At 48.4% G+C, this 25947-nt stretch overlaps 2 protein-coding genes across 6 annotated transcripts in view; one reads left to right on the forward strand and one right to left on the reverse strand.

Annotated features, from left to right (window-relative positions):
- Positions 1 to 5040: 5040 nt before the first annotated feature.
- On the reverse strand, positions 5041 to 17652 carry LOC103179639 (snaclec rhodocetin subunit delta-like). Of its 5 annotated transcripts, none has more exons than XM_007895018.2 (5): positions 17490 to 17652; positions 7782 to 7924; positions 7238 to 7378; positions 5916 to 6024; positions 5041 to 5250 (listed from the first exon to the last, which is right to left on the reverse strand). In XM_007895018.2, the coding sequence occupies exons 2-5, from the start codon at positions 7890 to 7892 to the stop codon at positions 5180 to 5182; spliced, it is 432 nt and encodes a 143-aa protein (XP_007893209.1). In that variant the 5' UTR covers positions 7893 to 7924; positions 17490 to 17652; the 3' UTR covers positions 5041 to 5179. The 5 variants fall into 5 exon arrangements, with proteins under 5 accessions (XP_007893209.1, XP_007893206.1, XP_007893207.1 ...); XM_007895015.2 differs by lacking the exon at positions 17490 to 17652 and adding an exon at positions 17367 to 17416; XM_007895016.2 differs by lacking the exon at positions 17490 to 17652 and adding an exon at positions 17303 to 17363.
- The window catches only part of LOC103191585 (integrin alpha-X-like), a gene marked incomplete in the record, with an annotated part of 145644 nt that continues 137131 nt past the window's right edge, over positions 17435 to 25947 (forward strand). Inside the window, 1 exon segment of the mRNA XM_042346870.1 lies at positions 17435 to 17495. Within this exon segment, the coding sequence (XP_042202804.1) occupies positions 17462 to 17495 (34 nt within the window).

Genomic DNA, 25947 nt, shown 5'->3' on the forward strand with positions numbered 1-25947 from the left:
GCCACTCAACCCCCAACCTCTGGAATTCCATCCCCCAATCATTCTGCCCCTGACCCCAGCTCGGGTCTGTGCTGTCAGCACAATGCTGTCACTGTCCAGCGCCTTGGGACGTCCTCCCGACGTGAAAGGCGCTCTATAAATGGAATCTTGTTGTTGAATTTTGTTGTGAAAGGTGCTATACATATGTAATCTTGTTGTTGTTGTTTGCGGGGCATCACTGTGCACAACCTGGCTGCCGGATTTTGCCCACAAACACACATCACTACACTTTACAGTAAATCCTGTGAAGCACCTTGAGACATCTATATGAGGATGATATATCAAATTGTTATTATTATTGTAAATTATTGATTAAAGATAGGAGGAGCTCTTGCCTCAGCTTTTACATAGCTAACCCTTCGCTCAAAGAGTTTATAGCAAGTATTGGTCGTCACATAAACCTTCCAACCAGCCGAGCAGTTTCCTTGCATCAGCTGAGGCTTTTCTCTCTTCCGTCCAGCCCTCAAAGACAGACCTGAAAGATTGACAAAACCTGGGATCAGCAGAGGCGAGATATTCCTCAGGCTTCAGGTGCTTATATTCCTCATCTACACTAGGGTCGAGGTTAGAGCACTTGGCTCGTAAGCCAAATGACCTGGGTTCAATTCCCCGGGTAGTGTGAAACCTTAGGCAACTTTCCTTACTCCTTAAACACATCTCTGTTTACCGAGCAGTAAGTAGGAACTCGCTTGTTAGTCGATTGGCGTATCATGGAATAATCACTACAGCTCTCTACTCTGAAAACCCATACCCCTGCTCTTTCCCTCCTTCCCCATCGTGTCTATACTGGTACTCCCTCCTGCCACACTGGAGCTCTTTCCTTGAGCCCCATTCCCCTCCTCTTTCCCTCCTCCCACCCCTCCCCGCTATCGTGTCCACACTGTTGCTACCCCGCCTCCCGCCCCCCCCACACCGAAGCTCTCTATTCTAACCCCATTCTCCTTCTCGTTCCCGCCTTCCCCCCATCGTGTCTACACTGGTCGATACAACAATGGATATGAGAGCAGCCTCTATGTGTGAATATCTTTCGCACCTGAAGCCTCCCAGAGGGCAAACGATCCAAGAATCCAGACTGTCCCCAACATCGTGCTGTCAGAGCAAAGATCTTTCCCTGTGCCAGAAACAAGAGAAGTGGCCTCGCCTCCGTATAAACCCTATAATCCCCCAAGTCATACATCCACCCGAGTCCCATTCATTTTCCTTCCGAAAAACTTTGTTAGCTTTGGTGATAGTCTTATTTTGCATTTGACACATCACCTTATCATGTCGTCGGGACGTCAAAGCGCTTCACGGCACACACTGTCAAGTGTAGTGACTTTGAATTTTGTGGGTGAAACCCAGCAGCCCATTTGCGCTCAGCGACCTCCCCGCAAACAGCAGTGGAGCAAGCGATTTTGTTTGGGGGATTGTTGGTTAGGACACTGGTTGGGGAGGGAGAGAGAGAGAGAGAGAGAGAAAAACTACCTTCTCTTTCTTTCCTTCCCCCTCTCCTACCCTCACCCTTCCACCTCCCACTCTCCCCCCCATCCCCGACAGCACCGCGGGAGATCTTTAACGTCCACCTGAACAGAGACAGATGGGGAGTGAGGTTTAAAATCTCATCCAAAGGACGTCATCTCAGACAATAAGCCACTCTCTCCCTCAGTTCTTCGCTGGAGCATCAATTTATAATGTGGTTCCAAGTTCTGATGTGTGTGGGGCTTGAACCCACAATCTGCTGAGTCGGAGGCGAGAGAACCAGGCTGACACTTAACCCAACTGAATTTCACGTTCGTCTTGTTAAATGTTATGTTGCAGATTTATATAACTTACATGGGTTTACCTGTATCTCCACACTTTGTCTCTCTCTGTCGCTCCGTCCCTATCTCACTCACTCTCACTCACATAGACACACACCACACCTCACACCGCACACAATCACACACACATATATATACACAATCATACACGGACGCACACACGGACACATGGACACACACACAGATTGTTTGGAGGGTTACCAATGGTGTCATTGGCAAAGAGAGTTGCTGGCATCATCTCCACCATGGTCTAGTCAGTCATTAACAGCTCCTGAGTGGAAGCGAAGGAGGTGCCATCAGAAAAACTATCAGGGCTTATAGACCATTGGTCAGGCCACAGTTGAAGTGTTGAGTCCGAAATTGGAATGACATCTAAGATCCTGGAGAGGTCATTGAGTAGATAAGCTTAGGTCATCCCAGATAAGAGGTTCTTATTATCCGAAGAGAGCTTGCTGGATGTCAAATGAACAACGTGTGACTATCCTCCTTGGCAGAGAGGTAGGCCGGGGTCTCCTCGGAGCTGAACTGGTGACAGGTTTGGCAACAGAATGTCAGAACAGAGCCAGCCCTCTGTGATGGTTTCCAATCCTATGGAGTCCTGTAGCTCAGTGGTTAGAGCACTCACCTCACTAGTGAGTGACCTAGGGTCAATTCCCGGGCAGGGCGAAACGTTGGGCAAGTTTCCTTACTCCACGGGCCTATGTCTACCTAGTAATACGTAGGAACCAGGTTGTTAGTCGATTGGCGGATCGCTTTTCCGGGGAGAATAATTTCCTTAAAAAAAATTGGTCAATCAATCCACGACTGTTTGTGGGACACTGCTGTGCACAATTGGCTGCCGCATTTCGCCCACAAATATACAATCAATTCACTTTACAGTCTATTCTGTGAAGCACTTTGAGACGTCTAGAAGACGTGAAAAGCTCTACATCAAATGCAAGGATTATTATTATTATTCTGTGAAACTCTTTGAAGTATCTCAAAGAAGTGATAAGGTGTTAAATCAAATGCAAGGATTATTCCAAGGCACTGCTGACGACAGCGCAGCCCATCCTGGCTCATCAGCAGCACCTGGAAGAGCAGACCAGCCACTGGGGACAGAGAGTCATCATCATTCAGCTCCTGTTAACCCTACAAGCCAAAGCCCTAATTTGAGGAGGGCAAACCAGAGGGTGGTGGCAGGAAGGCTGAAAGTCCAACTGCTGATGGTGGAGTGGGCAGGGCGGGGGATGTGGAGCAGGGCAGTGTCCGCTGAGCGGAGGGAGCGGACAGGTTATTAATGTTTTAGTAGATCGCAGAGGTAGGGAGGAGCAACACTGTGGAGGGATTTAAAGGTGAGAACCAGGATCTTCAACTTGATCCTCTGGGGGAATGGGTTAGAGAGTAGAGAGCTCCAGTGTGGGGGCAGCGAGCACAGCATAGAACGATGGGAGGAGAAGGAGGGAAAGAGCGGGGCAATGGAGTTAGAGAGCTATTGCACAGTTCCGGGACAGGACGATGGACAAGACAAGGCCGGAATGTGATACAGTATCATTTATGCTGGTTTATTGTATACTGCTCATGGGGTCTGTATGGTTGTCTCTTGTGCTTAGAAGCTGGTTAATCATTGACGAGGCTCAAAAATTGGCACTGTCAGTCATTGTGTGTCAACCTGGCTCAGTCACTCGCACTCTTGCCTCTGACTCAGAAGGTTGTGGGTTCAAGCCCCCCACACATCGGGGAGTTAGAATCATACAGTCTAAGATGACGCTCAAGTGCGGCACTTGGGGGAGAGAGAGAGAGAGCGCTGCTTTGTCGGAGGTGCTGTCCTTATGTAGGCTTGAACTCACAACCTTCCTACAGAGGAAAGTGTGACCAATTGAGCCATGCTGACGCAATTGTTTTTTGTTCAGCCGTGTGTCTGACCCACGCAGAAACCCATCACCATGCTAAAGAGTCTCCAAAGCGAACTGAGTATTCCACACATCCCACCAACACATGGAAATTCCCGAGATATTTATTGGAACGGAATCAGCACTCGCTCTCTCCCTGGAGGGACGCATCCTGCTTGCCAAATTCTGGAGATTATGCACAGATTGGCAAGAGCCAAGGCTTGGGAACCAAGAGTGTGCGTTGGGTTAACTGCTGGAGTCTAACCAGCTAAAACCACTGAGAGACACAGTCGATCACACCATCCTCCTCCACCACCTTTCCTCCGTCATTAACCTCAGTGGGACTGCACTCGCCTGGTTCGAGTCCTACCTCGCGAACCGCCAGCAGTACATCTGCACAAACTTTTTCTCCCGCTCTCACCCGGTTACCTACGGGGTACCCCAAGGATCTATCCTTGGCCCCCTCCTCTTCCTAATCTATATGCTCCCGCGCAGGGATGTCATCTGCAGATATGGGATACATTTCCACATGTATATGGACGACATCCAACTCTATTTTTCCACCTCACTTTGCGACCCCCAGTCCCCTGATGTTCTGTCAGCTGCCTGTCAGATATCAGGAGCTGGATGAGCGCGAATTTTCTTCAGCTAAACGTTGACAAGACAGAAGCCATACTCTTTGGCTCTCGTCAACGTCTTCAATTTCACGGTTCTCACCTCCTCCACCTACCTGACCTCCCTCTGAAACTCTCCGAACCCGTACGCAACCTAGGCGTCAGGTTCGACACCCAATTATCCTTCCTCCCCCACATCCAGTCCCTCATCAGCACCACTTTCTTCACCTCCGACGCATTGCCCGTTTCCACCAATACAGCTCCCCAAAAGCCGCCGAAACCCTGGTCCATGCCTTTGCCACCTCTCGGCTGGACTATTCAAATGCCCTCCTCACCGGTCTCCCTTCCACTACCATTCATAAAATCCAGGCCATCCAGAACTCTGAAGCCTGCATTCTTACCCGCATCAAACTCCACTCCCCGATCACCCCAGTCCTGGCCAGACTGCACTGGCTCCCTGTCCCAGAAAGGATCGACTTCAAGATCCTCATTCTTGTCTTCAAATCCCTCAACTCCTCTGCACCCCCCGACCCCGGAATACTGCGGACCCTCCCGGACTGTCACGGAGGGTGAGCTCAATTCTGATATTCCATTGCCAAACATGTTACCCTGGAGCCAGTTCGGCTCCAGAAGACCCTGGTTACCTCCCCGTCCCTCCCTCCCTCCCAGCAGAGAGAGCGAGAGAGAGAATGTGTGAAATAAATCACATGAACTGGGTTGATTAGAGTTACGCTTTATTGCTCTCTGATACAATTGAGTCATTGAAGTCGCTCATCTCAACTTGTGCACAGTTCACAGAGAGACAGACACAGCAGGTAACTGCAGTCACACCAGCCCCCACTGCCTGGGGCTGTCACTAATATTCAGCTTCTACACTGCACACGTGCCCGAGCTCCTCGTCACCGAATAGGACCTCCCAGGTCCCGTCTGTAAAATAATAAATATTATAATAATAATAATAAGCTTTGCGTTTGACACAGCGCCTTATCATGTCGTTGTCGAGATGTCTCAAAGCGCTCCACAGGACACACTGCAAAGTGCAGTGACTGTGTTTTGTGACCAAAATGCGGTGGCCGGTTTGCACACAGCGACATCGCCGCAAACATCCGTGGAGCGAGCTGTGGTTTTATTTGGTGGTTTGTCGCCTTGGAAACCGGGACAGAGAGAGAAACTCCCTTCTCTTTTTCAACTGTGCCATGGGAGATCTTTAATGTCCTCCCTGAACAGGACACAAGTGAGCAGTGAGGTTTAATCTCATCTGAAGGCAGCGCTGACAATGCAACACTCCCCTAGGGTTAACAGGAGCTGAGTGTGAGGATTCCCTGCCCCCCCAGTGACTGGTCTGCCCTTCGAGGTCCTGCCAATGAGCCGGACCAGGCTGTGCAATCATCAGCAATGAGTGCCCTGGAATACTGCGGACCTGCCTGGCTCAGGAACCGGACTAGAGACCTGCACAGAGGGCTGGCTCGATTCTGACATTCCATTGCCAAATGTGTCACCATGGAGCCAATTCACCCTCAAGGAGCCCCCACTTAACCCTCCCCCTCGAGGAGGACATTCAGTCACAAGGGAGGGGGAGGCTGATGACGTACATGGATTGATTCTTGTACAGGAGCCAGCGATGTCTTTGTAAAATTGTCCCCAGTTGAGATAATTAACCATCGATTGGTCAATCCATTCAAACTTGTTTATTTCATCACTCTGTCACAGGAAAGACATGTCAACAACAACAACAACACAGCACGTTTACACAGCAACCTTCACCCAGGGCAGCATCTCAGAGCGCTTAACAGTGGCGGAGCCTGATGCTGAGCCAGGGGAGGGGTGACGTAACCATAAGCGTGGTCGAACGGGCAAGTCTTCAGGCGGGGAAGGAGGGGGCGAGGCGGAGGGATTGTGGGAGAGAGTGACAGTGTAGTGGCTGAAAGCATGGCCGCCAAGGATGGAACAGAGGGCACAAGGGCAAGCAGGAGGCCGGAGCCAGTCAAGCGGAGCCAGTGCGTAGTGGAGTGGGGAGAAAGCAGGTCGGAGACATAGACCGTGAAGGATTTGTAGACGAGTGAGAGGATCTTGAAAATATTAGTTGGTTCCTTGTGGGTTTGAGACACCTTTCCTAACGCAATTCTCTGAACTCCCCCATTCATCTTTCGGGAAGGCAGTTCCAGAGCCTCGGGGCATAGTGGCTGAAGGCACGGCTGCTGTGGGTGGAGCGGAGGACTCGGGGTACAAGGAGGAGGCCAGACCCGGAGGAATGAAGGCAACGGGCACTGTTTTGAGGAGAGAGGAGGTCAGAGAGATCGGGGGATGCAGAGGAGTGGAGTGATTTGAATACAAGGGTGAGGATCTGGAAGTCGGTCCTCTCTGGGACAGGCAGCCAGTGCAGTCTGGCAAGGACTGGGGTGATCGGGGAGCGGAGTTTGGTGCGGGTGAGAATGCGGGCGGCAGAGTTTTGTATAATCTGGATTTTATGGATGGTAGCGGAAGGGACGGGAGGCCGGCGAGGAGGGCATTTGAATAGTCCAGCCGAGAGGTGACAAAGGCATGGACCAGGGTTTCAGCGGCTATCGGATACAGTCACTCACTCACACACTCATTCACACTCACTCACTCACTCTCATACACTCACTCACACTCTCTCACACTCACATAAACCCATTCACACACTCACCCACACTCACCCGCAATCACTCATTCACACTCTCACATACTCACCCACACACTCTCCCACTCACCCACCCACCCACCCACCCACCCACCCACCACTCACTCACTCACTACCTCACTCACTCACTCACTCACTCACTCACTCACTCACTCACTCACTCACTCACTCACTCACTCACTCACTCACTCACTCACTCACTCCTCACTCACTCACTCACTCACTCACTCACACACTCACTCACTCACTCACCATAAACATGCTTTGCAATCCAATCCAGGCGTTTATATCGTAGGGAGTCTTCCGTCTTATCAGGTAGAACACAAAGTTATTCTCATCCTCCGAGTGGATGGAGGCCAGGTGTGAACCGTTCATTGAAGCCCTGCAAGCCAGCTTTACCCCCAAAACAGAGACAGTAATCATAATTATTTTATTATCATCATAATGAGAACAAATAATAATAATCCTTGCATTTGAAATAGCACCTTATCACGTCTTCGAGACATCTCAAAGCACTTCACAAGATACACTGTAAAGTGAATTGACTGCATATTTTTGTGGGCGAAACACAGCAGCCAATAGCATCCCACAAACAGTCGAGGATTGAGTGACCAAATTTTTTTTTAAGGGATTATTACCCCCGGAAAGCGATCCGCCAATCGACTAAGAGATGGTTTCCTACTTACTGCTAGGTAAACAGAGGTGTAAAGAAACTTGCCCAACGTTTCGCCCCACCAGGACATCGAACCCAGGTCCTCTCGCGCTCTAACCACTGAGCTACAGATACTGATCTTACCTCTGAGTCCAGCCAGCCCAAAAGCCTGGAAAAATATTTGAAACACATTCCCGATTCCTGGAAGAGAGACCAGGTTAAAGGGCAATTTGGTTCATTCAGCGACCACTTCATCTCTCTCTCTCCATTCCCTGGGTCCACATTGCCTGTGGAAAGGAAATATTTCAATCACATTAATGTCACACTCGCTCAGCCCCTCCTCCCTCCCTCTCTCTCTTTCTCTCTCTCGTCTTTGACTCTGAGCTTACAGCTCACAGTCTACAATAATAATACTTGTAGGTGATATAGCTTCTTATCACGTCTTCGAGGTGTCTCAAAGCGCTTCACAGAATATACTGTAAAGTGTAGTGACTGCATATTTTGTAGGTGAAATGCTGCAGCCAATTGTGCATAGGAGAGTCCTACAAACAGTCTAGTTCTCTTTGTTCTTTCTTTCTCTTTCTCGCTCTTTCCTACCTCCCTTCTTTCCTTCCTTCCTTCCTTCTTCATCTGTTGTTGTTGTTCCCTCCTTCCTTTTTTCAATTTGTCTCTTGCTCTTTCTGTCTCTTTTTTCTCTTTCTTGCTCTCTCTCTGTCTCACTCTATTTTGCTCTCTCTTTCGTTTTTTCTTTATTTTTCTTGCTCTATCTCTTTTTATTGATTTCTCTATCTCTTTCCCTTTTTTCTCTTTTTTCTCTTTCTCCCTCTCCTTTCTCTCTCCTTACATCTTTTTCTCACTCTTTCTCTTCCTTTTTTGTCTCCCTCCCCCTCTCTCCTCACACTTCCTATTTGTGCCTGTGGCTGGAACTGGGATCAGAAAGGAGACTGTTTGACAGTCTGTGTCTCTCATTATTCCTCTCTCTCTTTCCCTCTCTTTTTCACCTTTCCTTTCTCGCTCTTTCTCTCCTTCCTTCCTTCCTTCCTTCCTTCCTTTCTTTTTTTCTTTCTGTCTCTCTCTCTTCCTCTGACGCACCTGAAGCCTCCCAGAGGACAGTGATGATGAGAAGACAGCCTGCCCACATCTCAGGCCCACACACATCAGCACAGTCACTGCTCACCCCTTCCTAACAGGGATCCAGTCTCTCACTCTCTTTCTCACTCTCTCTCTCCCAAGTACACACACACGCTCATATATATACGTACATAAACACTCACACACACACAGTTTGAGAGGAAAGAACGGTCAGATCCATTGGTGAACAATGCTGCTGCCCTCAAATATCCCACTCCTTCACCCCAGTTGCTCATTAACCGCACCAGAGATTTAATTGTAAAATGAATGACTTGGATTTTTATAGCGCCTTCTCCCCCCCACCCCCACCCACTCGCACCCCTCAAAGACATGCCCCGAAGTGTTTCACAGTTTAACTTTAAGAAAAAATATACCGTCAATTCACTTTATGTTCTGTGAAATGCTTTGAGACGTCTCGAAGATCTGATAAGGCGCTGTATCAAATGCAGATCTTTAACGTCCGCCCTGAACAGAGCACAGACGGAGACTGAATGAGGTTTAACGTCTCATCCAAAGAATGGTATCTCCGACAATGTGGCGTTCTGTCCCCCCAACGCTGTGCTGGAGAGTCAGGTGTGATTCCAAGTCCCCAAGTGTGTGGGGTGCTCAAACCCACAACCTTCTGACTGAGAGGCAAGTGAGCGATTGAGCCAAGCTGACACACAGCGACTGAGTGAAGCTGAACAAGATAGGTTACAGGAGGATTTGAACATACTTGGAAATTGGGCAGATCAGTGCCAGGTGAAATTCAATGTGGAGAAATGTAAAGTACTTCACATGGGAACAAAACATCCTGGAAGGGACAAATATTTGAACGGAAGGAAAATAATACGTATGGAAAATGAAAAGGACCTGGAGGTCCTGATTGATAATAAATTGAAGCTCTCCCAACAATGCTCTGTGGCAGTGAATAAAGCAAACCAGGTGTTGGGATGATTCAAAAGATCGATAGCAGCCAAAATAGTGGGGTAATCCTGCCACTGTATAGATCATTGGTGAGACAATACTTAGAGACTGTACAGTTCTGGTCACCGCAGTACAAAAAAGATATTGATGAAATCGAGAAGATACAATCGGAATTCTTGAGGGAATGAAGGACTGGACTCTGAGGAGTGACTCAGTAAATTGTGTATGTTCACACTGGAGAAAAGAAGATTGAGAGACGACACGATTGCTGTCTTTAAGATGCTAAAGGGGCAAAACAATATAGATCATGACAGGCTGACAACTTGTCCAGAATAGTAAAACCAGAGGCCACGGCCTGCGATTGAAGAGGGTAAATTCAAAATGAATCTATGCAAACACTATTTCAGTGAGCGAATAGTGAACCTGTGGACCAGGCTCCCGGGGAGACGGTTGAAGCAGGAAACGTTGATTCCTTCAAACAGATTAGATAGTTTTATTTTGGGAAATAACATTATGGGATAGGTAGTATGGGATATATGTACATGCGACTGCCAGGAAGGTGGAAGGCGAACTAGATGTACCGTGGTCTTTCTTCCTCTGGCATTTCTTATGTTCTTATGACATACAGCGACTGAGCCAGGCTGACACACAGCGACTGAGCCAGGCTGACACACAGCGACTGAGCCGGGCTGACACACAGCGACTGAGCCGGGCTGACCCACAGCGACTGAGCCAGGCTGATACACAGCGACTGAGCCAGGCTGACACACAGTGACTGAGCCAGACTGATACACAGCGACTGAGCCAGGCTGACACACAGCGACTGAGCCGGGCTGACACACACACAAAGTGTTTAAACACCGCAACTCATTACTCCAGACTGAGAGAGACACAGAGCCTCTGTACGAGAGAGAGAGAGAGAGAGAGAGAAAGGAGACTGGAAGACTGAGAGAAACACAGAGAGTGAGACAGATACTGAGATATTTTTGCCCAGCCGGGTGTCTGACACATGCGGAAACCCATCTCTGTGCTTAAGAGTCTCCAATCCAAACTGAGAATTCCCTGCCTCCCACCTGCACGTAGAAATCCCAGAGATAGATTGTTGGAATGGAATACGCACTCTCTCTCCCTGGAAGGACACATCCTGCTTACCTAATTCCAGAGCGTATTAGGCACAGGTTGGCGAGAGCCAAGGCTTGGGGACCCCAGAGTGTGAATTGGGATAACTACTGGAGTCTAACCAGCTAAAACCACATTGTTTGCCATTGAAAGCACTGTCTGGCAAGCTTTCCCGAAATGGAGTAGGAGCAAATAGCACGGATTGTTTTGTCCTCAAGCACTAACTGCTGGCCCTCGGAGGGACAATTATTCCCTGTGCCTCCGTTTGCTGTGTGACTATAAACTGTTGGACTGTGAAAGCTTTAACTAAAAGCTTCCGAATGAACGTATAGCTCACAGATGTGAGCTGCCTGTGAGGAAGGATTCGCTGATGGGCGCTGAATTTCTAAGTGTATAGAAAAAAATACAGGTACATCATATGCACAAATCCATTAAAGAATAAGAATCATGGATTATAATCCTTGCATTCAACACAGCACCTTTATCATAGCCCAAAAGACTGGATTATGGTTGAATCCATTCACATTGTCAAGACTGAGGTGGATAGATGTTTGTTAGGTCAGGGTATCAAGGGATATGGGGCAAAGGGTGGGTAATTGGAGTTGAGGTACAGATCAGCCATGATCTAATGGCGAAACAGGCTCGATGGGCTGAAAGGCCTACTCCTGTTCCTATGATAATAATAATTATCGTTGAATTTGATATCGTGCCTAATCACGTAGTTGAGATGTCTCAAAGCGCTTCACAGGATACACTAAAGTGTAGTGACTCTGTGTTTTATGGGTGAAACGTGGTAGCCAATTTGTATACAGTGACATCCCTCAAACAGCCATTTGGGGGATTGTCGGCCACGACACTGGGAGGAAGAGAGAGAGAAACACCCTTTTCTTTTTGAATAGTGCCATGGGAGGTCTTTAACATCTTGGTCAAGGGGAAGTGTGACCACGTCCTCATGATGAACTCTGGGCTCAGTCGGTAATTCCCAAACCAGAGAGAAAATTTAATTTTTCTTCTGTATTTTCAATTTCCTCTTTGAGATCTCACAGTGAATGTGCATTCCATTAGCAAATACACGTTCCCCTCCCCTCATTTTATTATAATGATGATAATTTCCTCTCCGGCCCACGACAGTGCCGCAGGAGATCTTTAACGTCCGCCCTGAACAGGGCATGGACGGGGAGTGAGATTTAACTGCTATGAAGAATTGGTTACTGTGTTTCAGCACATAACACAGTCAAATTCACTTTACAGTATATTCTGTGAAGCTCTTTGAGACGTCTTAATGACCTGATAAGGCGCTATGTCAACTGGAAGGATTACGATTATTATTTTTAACATCTCATCTACTTTACAGTGTGTCCTGTGAAGCGCTTCAAGACTTCTTGACGCAATAAAACACAAACACAAGCATTACTGTTATTTTCTAGGGAAATAAGAAGTGAAAACAAAAGTCAAATGAAGAAGTGAGGATACATTTTTTCACACAGCGAGTTGTTTGGATCTGGAATGCATTGTCTGAAAGGATGGTGGAAGCCGATTCGATAACAATTATTATTTTGGGAGGATACGTCTGCAGGGCTATGAGGAGAGAGCGGGGGAGTGGGATTGATTTGGATAGCTCTTTTCAAAGATCCACCACAGACACAATGGGCGGAATGGCCTCCTTCTCATAGAAACATAGAATTGTACAGAAGGAGGCCATCGTGTCTGTGCCAGCTCTTTGAAGAGAGCTTCCAAATCAATCCCACTCCCCCATTCTCTCCCCATAGCTCTGCAAACTTGTCCTACCCAAATAATTATGTCCTTCTCCCTTAAAAGTTGTTATCGAATTGGCTTCCACCACCCTTTTCCCAACAACTCGCTGTGTGAAACAATTTCTCCTCACCTCCCCTGTTTCTTTCAACGACTATTTTAAATCGGTGTCCTTGGGTTACCGACCCACCCACCAGTGGAAAGAGTTTCTCCTTCTTCACCCCATCAAATCCCCTCATAATTTTGAAAACTTCTATTAAGTCTCATCTTAACCTTCTCTGCTCCGAGGAGAATAATCCCAGCTTCTCTCGCCTCTCTTGAAAGCTGAAGTCCCTCATTCCTGGTACCATACTGGTAAATCTCCTTTGCACCCTCTTCAATGCCTTGACATCCTTCCTAAGTGTGGGGCCCAGAACTGAACACAGTCTCTCGCTGAGGCCTAACCAGTGTTTTATAAAGGTTCATCATAACTTCCAGACTTTTGTATTCTATGCCCCTATTTGTAATGCCTAGTATCCCGTATGCTTTTTTAACAGCTTTATCTACCTGTTCTGACCTGTAAAATTTACTTACATGGTCTCTCTGTTCCTTCACCCCCTTTAAGATTCTACCATCAGATTATATTAGAAAATAAGAACATAAGAATTAGGAGCAGGAGTAGGCCATTCGGCCCCTCGGACCTGCCCCGCCATTTGATAAGACCATGGCTGATCCTCAGACCTAACTCTAATTACCCGCCCTCTCCCCATATCCCCTCATCCCTCAGTTTTTTTTTAAAAAATCTATCAGTCTCAGCCTTGAAGATGTTCAAGAACTGAGCATCTACAGCCCTTCTAGGGGAGTGAATTCCATAAATTCACTACCCTCTGAGTGAAGAAATGTTTCCTCAACTCTGTTCTAAAAGGCTGACCCTTAATTTTAAGACTGTGACCCCTGGTTATAGATTCTCCTACCGGGGAAACAGACCCTCAGTGTCTACTTTATCAGCCCTTTAAGAATCCTATATGTTTCAATAAGATCTCCCCTAATTCTTCTGTACTATAGAGAATACAGCCCCAGTTTATTCAGCCTATCCTCATAGGTCAGTCCCCTCATTCCAGGAACTAACCGAGTGAATCTACGCCGCACCCCCTCTAGGGCAAGTATGTCCTTTTTTAAATAAGGAGACCAAAACTGAAATACAGAATATAGAAATACAGTTCTATATTGTCTCTCCTCATTCTTTCTCTCAAAATGCATCACTTTGTTTTATCCACATTAAACTTCAGCTGCCACACTTTACCATTCTGTCTATGTTCTCCTGTAGTCTGCTATTGACCTCCACCCTCGCTTAGTATCATCTGCAAACTTGAATATTGTACTCCGTATACCAAAGTCCAGGTTATTTATTGACCCCTGGGGTACACCACTGTACACTTCCCTGCAGCCAGAAAAACAACCGTTCACCACCACTCTCTGCTTTCTGTCTCCCAGCCAGTTCTGTATCCAAGTGGAGTCCTGTAGCTCAGTGGTTAGAGCACTCGCTTTGCAAGTGAGAGACCTGAGTTCAATTCCAGGCAGAGCGAAACCTTGGGCAAGTTTCCTTCCTCCACACAGAGCCTAATAATAATCCCTCCAAAACCAAAAACAATAATAAATTGGTCATTTTCAATCCATGACTGTTTGTGGGACATTGCTGTGCACAATTGGCTGCCGCGTTTGCCCACAAATATACAGTCAATCCACTTTACAGTATATTCTGTGAAACACTTTGGGACGTCCTCCCGACGTGAAAAGCGCTATATCAAATGCAAGGATTATTATTATTATTTATTATGCTGCCACTGTCCCTCTAATACTGTGGGCTTCTATTTTGCTTAGAAGTGTCTTATGTGACATTTTATCAAAATGTCCTTTTGAAAATCCATATAAACTTCATCAACTGCTCTATCTTCATCCACCCTCTCTGTTACTTCATCATATAGCTCTATCAGCTTTATTAGACACGATTTATCTTTAACAAATCCGTGTTGACTGTGCTTTATTCATTCATATTTTGCTAAGTGAAAATTTATTTTGTCCCGGATTACAGTCTCTAGAGGTTTCCCCACTACTGACGTTAGGCTGACTGGCCTCTAGTTCCCGAGTTTATCCTTCTGCCCCTTTTTGTACAGAGGAGTAACGTTTGCAATTCTCCAGTCTCTGGCACCACCCCGGTGTCCAAGGAGGATTGAAAGTTTGTGGCCAGAGCCTCCGTTATTTCCACCCTTACTTCCCTCAGTAACTGAGGATGCATCCCATCCGGACCGGGTGACTTATCTACCTTGAGTACCGTTAACCTTTCTAGTACCTCCTCTCGGTTTACTCTTATCTTATCCAATTTCTCTACCCTCTCCTCCGATACTGTGGCATTGGCTGCATCCTCTTCTTTTGTGAAGACAGTTGCAAAGTACTCATTCAGTACGTCAGCCATACCCTGCTAATCTTTTCTCGTACAAACTGTTTGCCCCTTTTATTTCCTTTTTCAGTTCTCCTTTATTCTTTCTATATTCTATTTGAATATCTTCTGTGTTTTGGACCTGACATTTATCATAAGCCTCCTTTTTCTGTTTTATTTGAATCCCTATTTCCTTATTCATCCGGGGAAGTTTGAATGCCCTCTTTCCCTTTTCTGGGAATGTATTTGTTCTGTCACCAAACTATCTCCTCCTTGAAGGCTTCCCATTGCTCATTAGCTATTTTACCTGCCAATCTTTCTTTCCACTCCACCTTGGCTTGGCCCTACTTCATTCCCCAGAACTAGATATTGTAAGGACAATTGAAGTCCCCCATTATCACTATTCTATTGGTTTTGCATCTTTCTGAAATCTGCTTGCTATCTTCTATCTTCTTCCCACTATTTGGTGGTCTATACTATACACCTAACAGAGTAACAGTTCCTTTTCTGCTCCTTAACTCTAACCACATAGATTCTTTTTTGGGGCCCTCTAGCACAAGGTATCATTCCAGGGCCGTAACCATGTCTTTAATCAATATTGCCAAACCCCCTCCTTTTCTTCCTTCCTTATCCCTCCTGAATACATTGCAGCCAGGAATATTCAGCTCTCATTCCTGTCCTTGTGTGAGCCAGGTCTCCGTTATTGCCACTACATCATAACCCCATGTGGCAACTTTAGCCGCAGCTCACCAATCTTATTTGTGACACTGCGTGCATTTACGCACTTGCACCCCAAGACAGACTGAGTCTGCTCTGTATTTCTCCTCCGTCTAAACCCTCCTTTTTCTGGACTACTCCTTATTACTTTGCTATTTGTCTCTCCCATTCCTCTATGTAACTTGCTTGTCCTGTCTGATACTACATCCTGATTCCTTCCCCCCCCCTCGAAATTAATTTAAACCCTTCCCCACAGCACTAGTTAACCTCACTGCAAGGATATTGGTCACAGCCCTGTTCAGGTGTAACCCTATGCTGTATAATTCTATGACTCTATGGGGGTGGGGGGGTGGATGCTGATGAATTACACAATCGAGAGACCTGGGTTTGATTCCCGGCAGGGCGAAACCTTGGGTGACTTTCCCTACTCCACACGCCTAATAATAATCCCTCAAGGTAAAAAAGAACAATAATAAATTGGTCACTTCAATCCACGACTGTTTGTGAGACGCTGCTGTGTGCAATTTGACTGCCTCATTTCGCCCACTAATATACAGTCAATTCACTTTACAGTATATTCTGTGAAGCGCTTTGAGACGTCTAGAAGCCGTGAATAGCGCTATATCAAATGCAAGGATTATTATTATTATTATTAATCACTGTGAGATAAGAAAGAGGAAATCAGAAATATGAAAGAAATAGAGAAGAAAAAGTAGACGTTTCATTCGTATTATGTCTGTTTAAAAGCACATCTCAGCACCTCTCTTAAATCATTTTCATAATCCCTCCACCACTTGTTCTTTTGCTTTCAATCACTGATAGTAATAATAATCCTTGCACTTGATATGTAAGTGTGATGAGTGGAGCTCTCAGTTGGGTTTGGAGACTATTAACACATTTCTTGATGTGCTAATTCTCAAGTGATATAATCTTCTTCGAAGGAAGCAAACTGATAGATAGTTTGGGTTTAGATTCATACAGATGTTTCTCTTAGAAACCTTTAATCAGATACACTCACAGACACAAACTCATACAGAAACACTCACAGACACTCACAAATATACACAATCAGACACACGCACATTCAGACAGACACATCCACTCAGACACACATTCCCAGACACACGTACTCACACGCCCACATACACTCCCAGACATACACTCACATACCAAGACATACACTCACAGACACACACTCATGTACACACAAACACTCACAGGCACATACATACACAGACACTCACAGATCACAGGCACACTCACTCAGACACACACATACACACACAGCAGCTCACATGCACACAGGCATGCACATGCACACAAACACATGCACACACAGACACTCACATACACGCACATGCATACACACATACATTCAGACATACACACACACTCTGACGTAACACATGCACACACACATACACAGACACACACATATACACTCAGACATATTCATACTCACACTCACCGACAAACACACTCTCACAGACATACACCCACTCAGACACACACACAAAGACACTACTGACTCGCACACTCCACTTTACAGTATAATCCTAGGAAGCGCTTTGAGACGTCTCATTCCACTAAGCAATAAGGATTATTTACAATTTCAATCTTGCACCTGTTTTAGTTTCGAAAATACTTCCCGTCAAAATAGAATCTCATTTCCTGTCAGCGTCACATACTCATTCGATCTGATAAACTGCTCCTTAGCCGGGTGATCTCAAGCTGCTGCGATTCCTCTTCCTCTCAGCACCGCCAGAGATGCAAATTTGTTAAAATGATAGCTTCGGTTTGTCTCCTCTTACTTTGTGGTGAGTCACCGTCAACCTCACTTCAACTGTTCCCCGTTTATGTCTGAGCCACTGAGGGCAAATGTTTCAGCCGTTGTAGCAATATTCCTGGTCCCAGTGTCAGAGAGAGGAGAGCAGCGACGCTGATCACAGTATTAGAGATCTCAGAGGAGAGCAGTGAGGCAAATGCCAGTGTTAGAGACAGAGTAGAGCAGTGAGGCTGATTCCCAAATGTTAGAGACAGAGGAGAGCAGTGAGGCTGATCCCAATGTTAGAGACAGAGGAGAGCAGTGAGGCTGATCACAGTGTTAGAGACAGAGGAGAGCAGTGAGGCTGATCACAGTGTTAGAGACAGAGGAGAGCAGTGAGGCTGATCCGAGTGTTTGAGACAGAGGAGAGAAGTGAGGCTGATCACAGTGTTAGAGACAGAGGAGAGCAGTGAGGCTGATCACAGTGTTAGAGACAGAGGAGAGCAGTGAAGCTGATCGCAGTGTTAGAGACAGAGGAGAGCAGTGAGGCTGATCACAGTGTTAGAGACAGAGGAGAGCAGTGAAGCTGATCGCAGTGTTAGAGACAGAGGAGAGCAGTGAGGCTGATCACAGTGTTAGAGACAGAGGAGAGCAGTGAAGCTGATCGCAGTGTTAGAGACAGAGGAGAGCAGTGAAGCTGATCGCAGTGTTAGAGACAGCGGAGAGCAGTGAGGCTGATCGCAGTGTTAGAGACAGAGGAGAGCAGTGAAGCTGATCCAAGTGTTTGAAACAGAGGAGAAAAGTGAGGCGGATCCCAGTGTGAGACAGAGGAGAGCAGTGTGGCTGATCACAGTGTCAAACAGAGAACAGTGACGCTGATCAGTGTTAGAGACAGAGGAGAGCAGTGAGGCTGATCGCAGTGTCAGAAACAGAGGAGAGTCTGGCCTCCTCCTCGTACCCCGAGTCCTCCACTCCACCCTCAGCGGCCGTGCCTTCAGCCACTATGTCCCGAAGCTCTGGAACTGCCTTCCTCACTCCCTTCATCTCGCTCCCTGGCTTCCCATTTTCAGGTCTCTGCTGAAGACCTTTCTTTTTGACCGCGCCTTTGGTCACCTTCCTCCCCCTCCCCCGGCTCGGCCCCGGGATCCGTTACTGTAAAGCGCTCTGAGATGCCGTCCGTCGTGGAGGGCGCTATATAAATCCAAGTTGTTGTTGAGAGCAGTGAGGCTGATCGCAGTGTCAAAAGTAGAGGAGAGCATTGAGGCTGATCAGTATTAGAGACAGAGGAGATTAGTGAAGCTGATCACAGTGTCAGAAACAGAGGAGAACAGTGACGCTGATCCCAATGTTAGAGACAGAGGAGAGCAGTGAGGCTGATCCCAATGTTAGAGACAGAGGAGAGCAGTGAGGCTGATCCGAGTGTTTGAGACAGAGGAGAGAAGTGAGGCTGATCAGTGTTAGAGACAGAGGAGACCAGTGACGCTGATCACAGTGTTAGAGACAGAGGAGAGCATTGAGGCTGATCCAATGTTAGAGACAGAGGAGAGCATTGAGGCTGATCACAGTGTTAGAGACAGAGGAGACCAGTGACGCTGATCAGTGTTAGAAACAGAGGAGAGCATTGAGGCTGATCACAGTGTTAGAGACAGAGGAGACCAGTGACGCTGATCACAGTGTTAGAAACAGAGGAGAGCAGTGAGGCTGATCACAGTGTTAGAGACAGAGGAGAGCAGTGAGGCTGATCGCAGTGTTAGAGACAGAGGAGAGCAGTGAAGCTGATCGCAGTGTTAGAGACAGAGGGGAGCAGTGAAGCTGATCGCAGTGTTAGAGACAGAGGAGAGCAGTGAAGCTGATCGCAGTGTTAGAGACAGAGGAGAGCAGTGAAGCTGATCGCAGTGTTAGAGACAGAGGAGAGCAGTGAAGCTGATCGCAGTGTTAGAGACAGAGAGCTGGGAGGGAATGAGAGTGTTGATGCGTTTCAAGAAGAAACAATGGAGAGGGGAAAATAGATTGTGGGAGTGAGCGAGAATGGGGGTTAGGAGACCCCTGGGAAATATAGGCACCATTTCTCTTTCTCTCTCTTTGTCTTTCTCTTTCTCCCTCTCAATCATACTCTCTCACTCTGTCTCTCTCACTCTCTCAGTCACTCTCCCTCTATCACTCTCTTTCCCTGTCTCTCTCACTCGCTCTCTCTCTCTGTCTCACACTGTCTCTCACGGTCTCTCTCTCTCTCTCAGTCACTCTCTCTCTCTCTCTCAGTCTCTGCCTCGCTCTCTCTCAGTCCCTAACTGATTGGGCTGAGTAGCCACTTCCAGTGATACACATTGTGTGTAAAGACAGAATAAAGTTTCACTGGCGGGGGAGTGTGTGAACACTGGGATTCTGTCACAAACTGTTTGACACTGGTATTTGAAGAGACGAGAGATCATACAAACTGGATGTTCTTCTGACATCTCTGTCTCTCTCTCTCTCTCTCTCTCTTTCACTTTCTTGGTCTCTCTCTCTCTCTCTCTCAGTCTCTCTCCTCTCTGTCTCAGTCTCTGTGTCTCAGTCTCTCTTTCTCTCTCTCTTGCTCTATCTCACACACTCTCTTGCAAATGACCTAAAGAGATGTCTCACCTAATCTGAGGTTGGGGTGTGTTTCGTACTGTTTAGTTAGAAATTGGAGGTGTGAAATGTTTAAACTCTTAAGAGCCACACTTGGAGAGGAGAGAGGAAGTTAGCAACTTTTGCTGATTGCTTTGACACATCGCAAAGATGAAAAAGTTCATTATTTCCACTCAAGAGTACGTGATAAGATTAGCTGAAACTATGGTGTTAAAAATTAAATAGGTCACAGTCACAGAGATAAAAACAAGTCACCCCGGTTCGCTCTATCTCTCGCCTTTGAGTCAGAAGGTTGTGGGTTCAAGCCACCCCCCCACACGTCAGGGACTTGGAATCATACAGTGTCTAAGATGACATTCCAGCTCAGCACCGGTGGGAGAGAGAGAGAGAGAGAGCAGTGTCGTATTGTCTTAGGCACCATCTTTCGGATGAGACGTTACTCATCTCCTCCATCTACCTGACCTCCCCCTAAAACTCTCCGAACCCTTATGCAACCTAGGCGTTCGACCACCAATTATTCTTCCTCCCCCACATCCAGTCCCCCACCAGCACTGCTTTCTTCCACCTCCGATGCATCGTCCATCTCCGCCAATACCTCTCTCCGAAAGCCGCTGAAATCCTGGTCCATGCCTTTGTCACCTCTCGGCTGGACTGTTCAAACGCCCTCTTCACCGGTCTCCCCTCCACTAACATCCATAAAATCCAGGTCATACAAAACTCTGCCAACCACATTCTCACCCGCACCAAACTCCGCTCACGCGCACCACCCCAGTCCTTTCCAGACTGCACTGGCTGCCTGTCCCAGAGAGGATCGACTTCAAGATCCTCACCCTTGTCTTCAAATACTTTCACTCCTCTGCACCCCCGATCTCTCTGACCTCCTCTCTCCTCACAATAGTCCCCGTTGCCTTCGTTCCACCGGGTCTGGGCTCTCATTGATCCTCGAGTCCTTCGCTCCACCCTCGTTCGCTGTGCCTTCAGCCACTACGCCCCGAGGCTCTGGAACTGCCTTCCTCATTCCCTTCACCTCGTCCCCTCTCTTCCTATTTCTGGGTCTCTGCTGAAGACCTTTCTTTTCACCCGCACCTTTGATCATCTTCCACCCCCCTCCCCCTGTCTCGGCCCCGGGATCCATTACTGTGAAGCACTCTTGAGACAGAGCAGAGCAGTGAGGGAGGAACATTAAAGATTCCCCGCAGCGCTGTTGGGGGAGGACAAAGAAGGGAGTTTCCCTCTCTTTCCCGGTTTCCTGGCCGACAAACCCCCGAATAAAATCGCTCGCTCACTTCATGGCTGTTTGTGGGGACGTTGAGATATGCAAATTATAAATTATACGCAACTGATTCGCGTTCAACGTTATAATAACAATAATAATCCTTGCATTTGATATAGCGCCTTATCACATTGCTGAGACGTCTCAAAGCGCTGCACAGGCTTTACTGTAAAGTGGATTGGCTGTGTATTGTATATTTTGTGGACGAAACATAGCAGCCAATTGCGCACAGCAGTCTGTATTGAAGCACTCACTTGTGACCAATTGAGTGACGAATTTTGGGGTGGGGGATTATTATCCTCGGAAAGCGATCTGCCAATCGACTTAGGAAGCGAGTTCCTATTCACTTCAGGTAAACAGATTTGTGCAGAGTAAGGAAACTTGTCTAAGGTTTCGCTCTGCCCAGGAATCAAACCCAGCTCTTCTCACTTGCGAGGCGAGCAGGCTAACCAACAGCAACAACAAATCATATTTGTATAGCGCCTTTCACATCAGAAGGATATCCCAAGGCATTGGACAGTCAGGGATCCACACCCGAGCTGGTGGTTGGGATCAGGAGGGGTGGAGGGCAGAGAGGGTAGGGATAGGAGGGTGACCGAACAACAACAACTTGGATTTATATAGTGCCCTCCATGCCGGACGGAGTCTCAGAGCGCTTCACAATAATGGATCCTGGGACTGAGCCAGGGGGAGGGGGAGGAAGGTGACCAAAGACACAGTCGAAAAGAAAGGTCTTCAGCCAAGACATGAAAGTAGGAAGAGAGGGGGTGAAGCGAAGGGAGTGAGGAAGGGAGTTCCAGAGCCTTGGGGCATAGTGGCTGAAGCCACGACCGCTGATGGAGCACAGGATTTGGGGGATAAGGAGGAGGCCAGACACAGTGGAGCGAAGGCAACGGGCACTGTTTTGAGGAGAGAGGAGGTCAGAGAGGTCGAGGGTTGCAGAGGAGTAGAGGGATTTGAAAACAAGAGTGAGGATCTTGAAATTGATCACCTCTGGGACAGGCAGCCAGTGCAGTCTGGCAAGGACTGGGGTGATCAGGGAGCGGAGTTTGGTACAGGTAAGAATGCAGGCGGCATAATTCTGGATGACCTGGATTTTATGAATGGTAGTGGAGGGGAGACCAGCGAGGAGGGTGTTTGAATAGTTCAGCCGAGAGGTGGCGAAGTTATGGACCAGGGTTTTGGCGGCTTTTGAAGTGAGGTATTGGCGGAGATGGGCGATGTGTCGGAGGTGGAAGAAAGCAGTGCTGGTGAGGGACCAGATGTGGAGGAGGAAGCATATTTGTGGGTTGAACCTGATGCCAAGGTTGCGTATGGGTTTGAAGAGTTTTATAGGCAGGTCGGGTAGGTGGAGGAGGTGATAACCATGAGATTGAAGACGTTGACGAGAGCCAAAGAGTATGGCTTCTGTCTTGTCAACGTTTAGCTGAAGGAAATTCACGCTCATCCAGCTCCTGATGTTTGACAGGCAGCTGACAGAACATCAGGGGACTGGGGGTCGCAAAGTGAGGTGGAAAAATAGAGTTGGATGTCGTTCGCATACATGTGGAAATGTACCCCATGCCTGCAGATGACATCCCCAAGAGGGAGCATATAGATTGGGAAGAGGAGGGGGCTAAGGATGGATCCTTGGGGGACCCCACAGCTAACCGGGTGAGAGCTGTGTAGATGTACTGCTGGCTGTTTGTGAGTTAGGACTTGAATAGTCCAGCCGAGGTAAGTGTGTTCCCACTGAGGTGGATGATCTAGGGAAGGTTTTTTGAGGAGGGGTGTGAAGACAGCAATTTTGAGGAGGGGGCAGGGACTGATCCAGAGGAGAGGGACTGCTTGATGACATCAGCCAGTAGTGGGCAGAGGAGGGTGAGCTGGATGACCATCAAGTTGGTGGGGAGGGGGTTGAGGCAACAGGTGGTGTGTTTCATCGATGTTGGTGGGTGAGAGGGAGGAAGGAGAGATGGGGAGGAAGGAATGTAGGATGGGGGTTGTGGTAGGAGCTGATGATGGGGAGGATGAGGGGGACGGAGGGAGGGTGGTGGTGGGTGACTAGAGGCAGGGGGATGAGGCTGCCAGGTGGATATTATTTATTTTAGTTGAAAAGAAGTCCATGACCTCCTCACATTTGACATTTGATGTGAAGATTGAGGAGGCCTGAGGGGGCGCACGGAGGAGGTAGTGGGTGGTGGGAAAAGGACTTTAGGGTTGTTTTTTGCCTCCAAGAGGATGTTGGAGTAGAAGGCGTTTTCGCATGCAGCAACGAACGGCGGTAGCTGTGGAGATACTTGAACCACAGTTGGTGGTGAACTGTCAGGCCAGTTTTCTGCCATCTTTGCTCGAGCAGCCGGGTATGGGTTTTTAGGGAGTGGAGATGACTGTTATACCAGGGAGATCGGGTGGGTTTGGAGATGGTCCTGGATTTCAGGGGGACGAGAGTGTTGAAGGTGGAGGAGAGGCGATCATGGAGCAGCTGGACGGCTGCTTCAGGATCTCTGCGAGTGGAATTCCAGAGGGATAGGATATCAGAGGATGTGAAGGCCTTTGTGAGGGTCTCAGGGGGTAGCCTTTACCATCGTTGAGGGTTTGGTGGAGTAAAGAGGGATGTGAGAGGAGAAGGAGATGATGAAGTGGTCCAAGAAGGCCTTGTCCATTATGCTCAGGTCAGAAATGTCAAGGCTGTGGGTGATGACGAGGTCAAGGCCATGGCCACGGTTGTGGATCGGTGAATTGATGTGAAGAGTGAGGTTTAGGGAGGAGAGATCTTGAATTTCAAGATCCTCATCCTCACCTACAAGGCCATTCACGGCCTTGCTCCCTCCTACCTCTCCAACCTACTATCCCCCTACCTACCTGCCCGTACCCTCCGTTCCTCTGGCTCCGGTCTGCTCCACGTCCCCCGCCCCAACCGCCCTACTATCGGTGGTCGGGCCTTCAGCCTCTCAGCCCCGAGGCTCTGGAACTCCATCCCCCAGTGCCTTCGCCGCTTCCTCCCTTTCCTCCTTCAAGGCCGGTCTCAAAACCTTTCTCTTTGACCGTGCCTTCAGCTCCCCTCTCGACTCTCTTCCTCCTCCTCGCTCCCTCCCTTCCCTCCCCTCACCCTGACCATTTCCCCCTCCTCTCTCCTCCCTTCCCTCCCCTCACCCTGACCATTTCCCCCTGCTCGGGTCATGACCCAACTGTGCAGCGCCTTGGGACGTCCTCCTGACTTGAAAGGCGCTCTATAAATGGAATCTTGTTGTTGTTGTTGTTGTTGAGAGGAGGGTGGTGAAGTCAGAAGATGTGGTGCAAGGGGAGTTTAGGTAGAGGTTGAAATTGCCCATTATAAGCAGGCATTCGGAGCAGAGGGACAGGGAAGAGAGGAGAGTAGAGATGTCAGAGAGGAAGGAGCCAGGGGGTTTAGGGGGGGTGGTAGACCAGAAGGATTTTCAGCAGGAGAGAGCGATGGAAGAGGGTGAGGTGCTCAAAAGAGGGGAAGCAGCCAGGTTTCTGTAAGCCCAAGAATGTAGAGGTGCTCATCCAGGATGAGGTTATGCATGGCGAGGGCTTTGTTTGTGAGGGAACGGACATTTTGAAGGGAAATCCGGGTGGGTTTGCTGGTGGGAGGAGAGGGAGGGGAGAGTGATACGGAGAGAATTTAAGGTGTACAGAAGAGATGGCTGTGGAGTGTGGGGGGAGTGAAGAGTTGGGAAGGTTACGCATGAGGGAGGGGGAAGTTGCGCTTGCCTTAAGGAGGCAGTTTGTCAGAGGGAGTGAATGACAGCCAGTGCCGGGAGCCACGATGGGCCTGGAGCCACGATGGGCCCAGCGGAGGATGCCCAGGCTGGAGCAGAGGGAAGTGGTGATGGGGTTGAGGAGAGAGAGAAGGCGGGGTGGGGGGGCGATGGGAGAGAAGGACAGAGTGGGAGTAGCGGATAGAGAGGGGTGGGAGGAGAGATATTTAGAGTGGAGGGGGAGGCTCGGGTTGGGGCAGCAGCCAAAACACGCATGCAGAGACTGAGAGCGAGCGATCAGCGGGACGGGACTGAAGGCACGGTTAAAGAGGAGAGTCCTGAGACAGGTCTTGAAGGAGGCGAGGGAGAAAGTGAGGCAGAGAGACTGTGGGATGGGGTTCTAGAGGATGGAGGCAGAGAGGCTGAAAACCCAACTGCCAATGGTGGGGCAGGCAAGGCAGGAGACATGAAGCAGACCAGAGCCTGCTGAGCTGCGGGAGCAGACAGGTTGGAAGGGGGTTAGGACATCACTGAATTAGGGAGGAGCGAAGCAGTGGAGGGCCAAGATCTTGAACTGTATCCTCTGAGTGATAGGGAGCCAGGGGGAGTCAGGCGAGGATGGGATTGATAGGGTCTCGGTGCCTGGTGCGGGAGAGGACACGGGCTGAAGAGTTCTGGATGATCTGCAGTCTATGGAGGGAGGAATTGGGGAGGCGAACAAGCAGGGAGTTTGGGTAGTCCAGCCTGGATGCATGGCTGACAAGGTTCCGTATTGGCTCTGTGAGGTGTAGAGTGCGTCCATGAAGGGTGATGCTGTCAGCGCCCAAGGTATGGAGATGCTGACCGGATCCAAGCAGGAAGGCCTCGGTCTTGTTGACATCCAACTGGAGAAAGTTAGCTCTCATCCAGGACTTGTGACC

Source organism: Callorhinchus milii, unplaced genomic scaffold, assembly GCF_018977255.1.
Source record: "Callorhinchus milii isolate IMCB2004 unplaced genomic scaffold, IMCB_Cmil_1.0 Scaffold2, whole genome shotgun sequence".
Classification (NCBI taxonomy): Eukaryota; Metazoa; Chordata; class Chondrichthyes; order Chimaeriformes; family Callorhinchidae; genus Callorhinchus; species Callorhinchus milii.

What these genes read in the sequence shown, in the direction of transcription:
- LOC103179639 (XM_007895014.2), bottom strand. Translation starts at nt 8,778, where the DNA reads ATGTGGGCAGGCTGTCTTCTCATCATCACTGTCCTCTGGGAGGCTTCA. An exon ending in TGTCCTCTGGGAGGCTTCAG is followed by an intron (nt 7,925 to 8,729) that starts GTGCGTCAGAGG and finishes TCCTTTCCACAG; the next exon opens with GCAATGTGGACCCAGGGAAT. An exon ending in TGGGCTGGCTGGACTCAGAG is followed by an intron (nt 7,379 to 7,781) that starts GTAAGATCAGTA and finishes TTGGGGGTAAAG; the next exon opens with CTGGCTTGCAGGGCTTCAAT.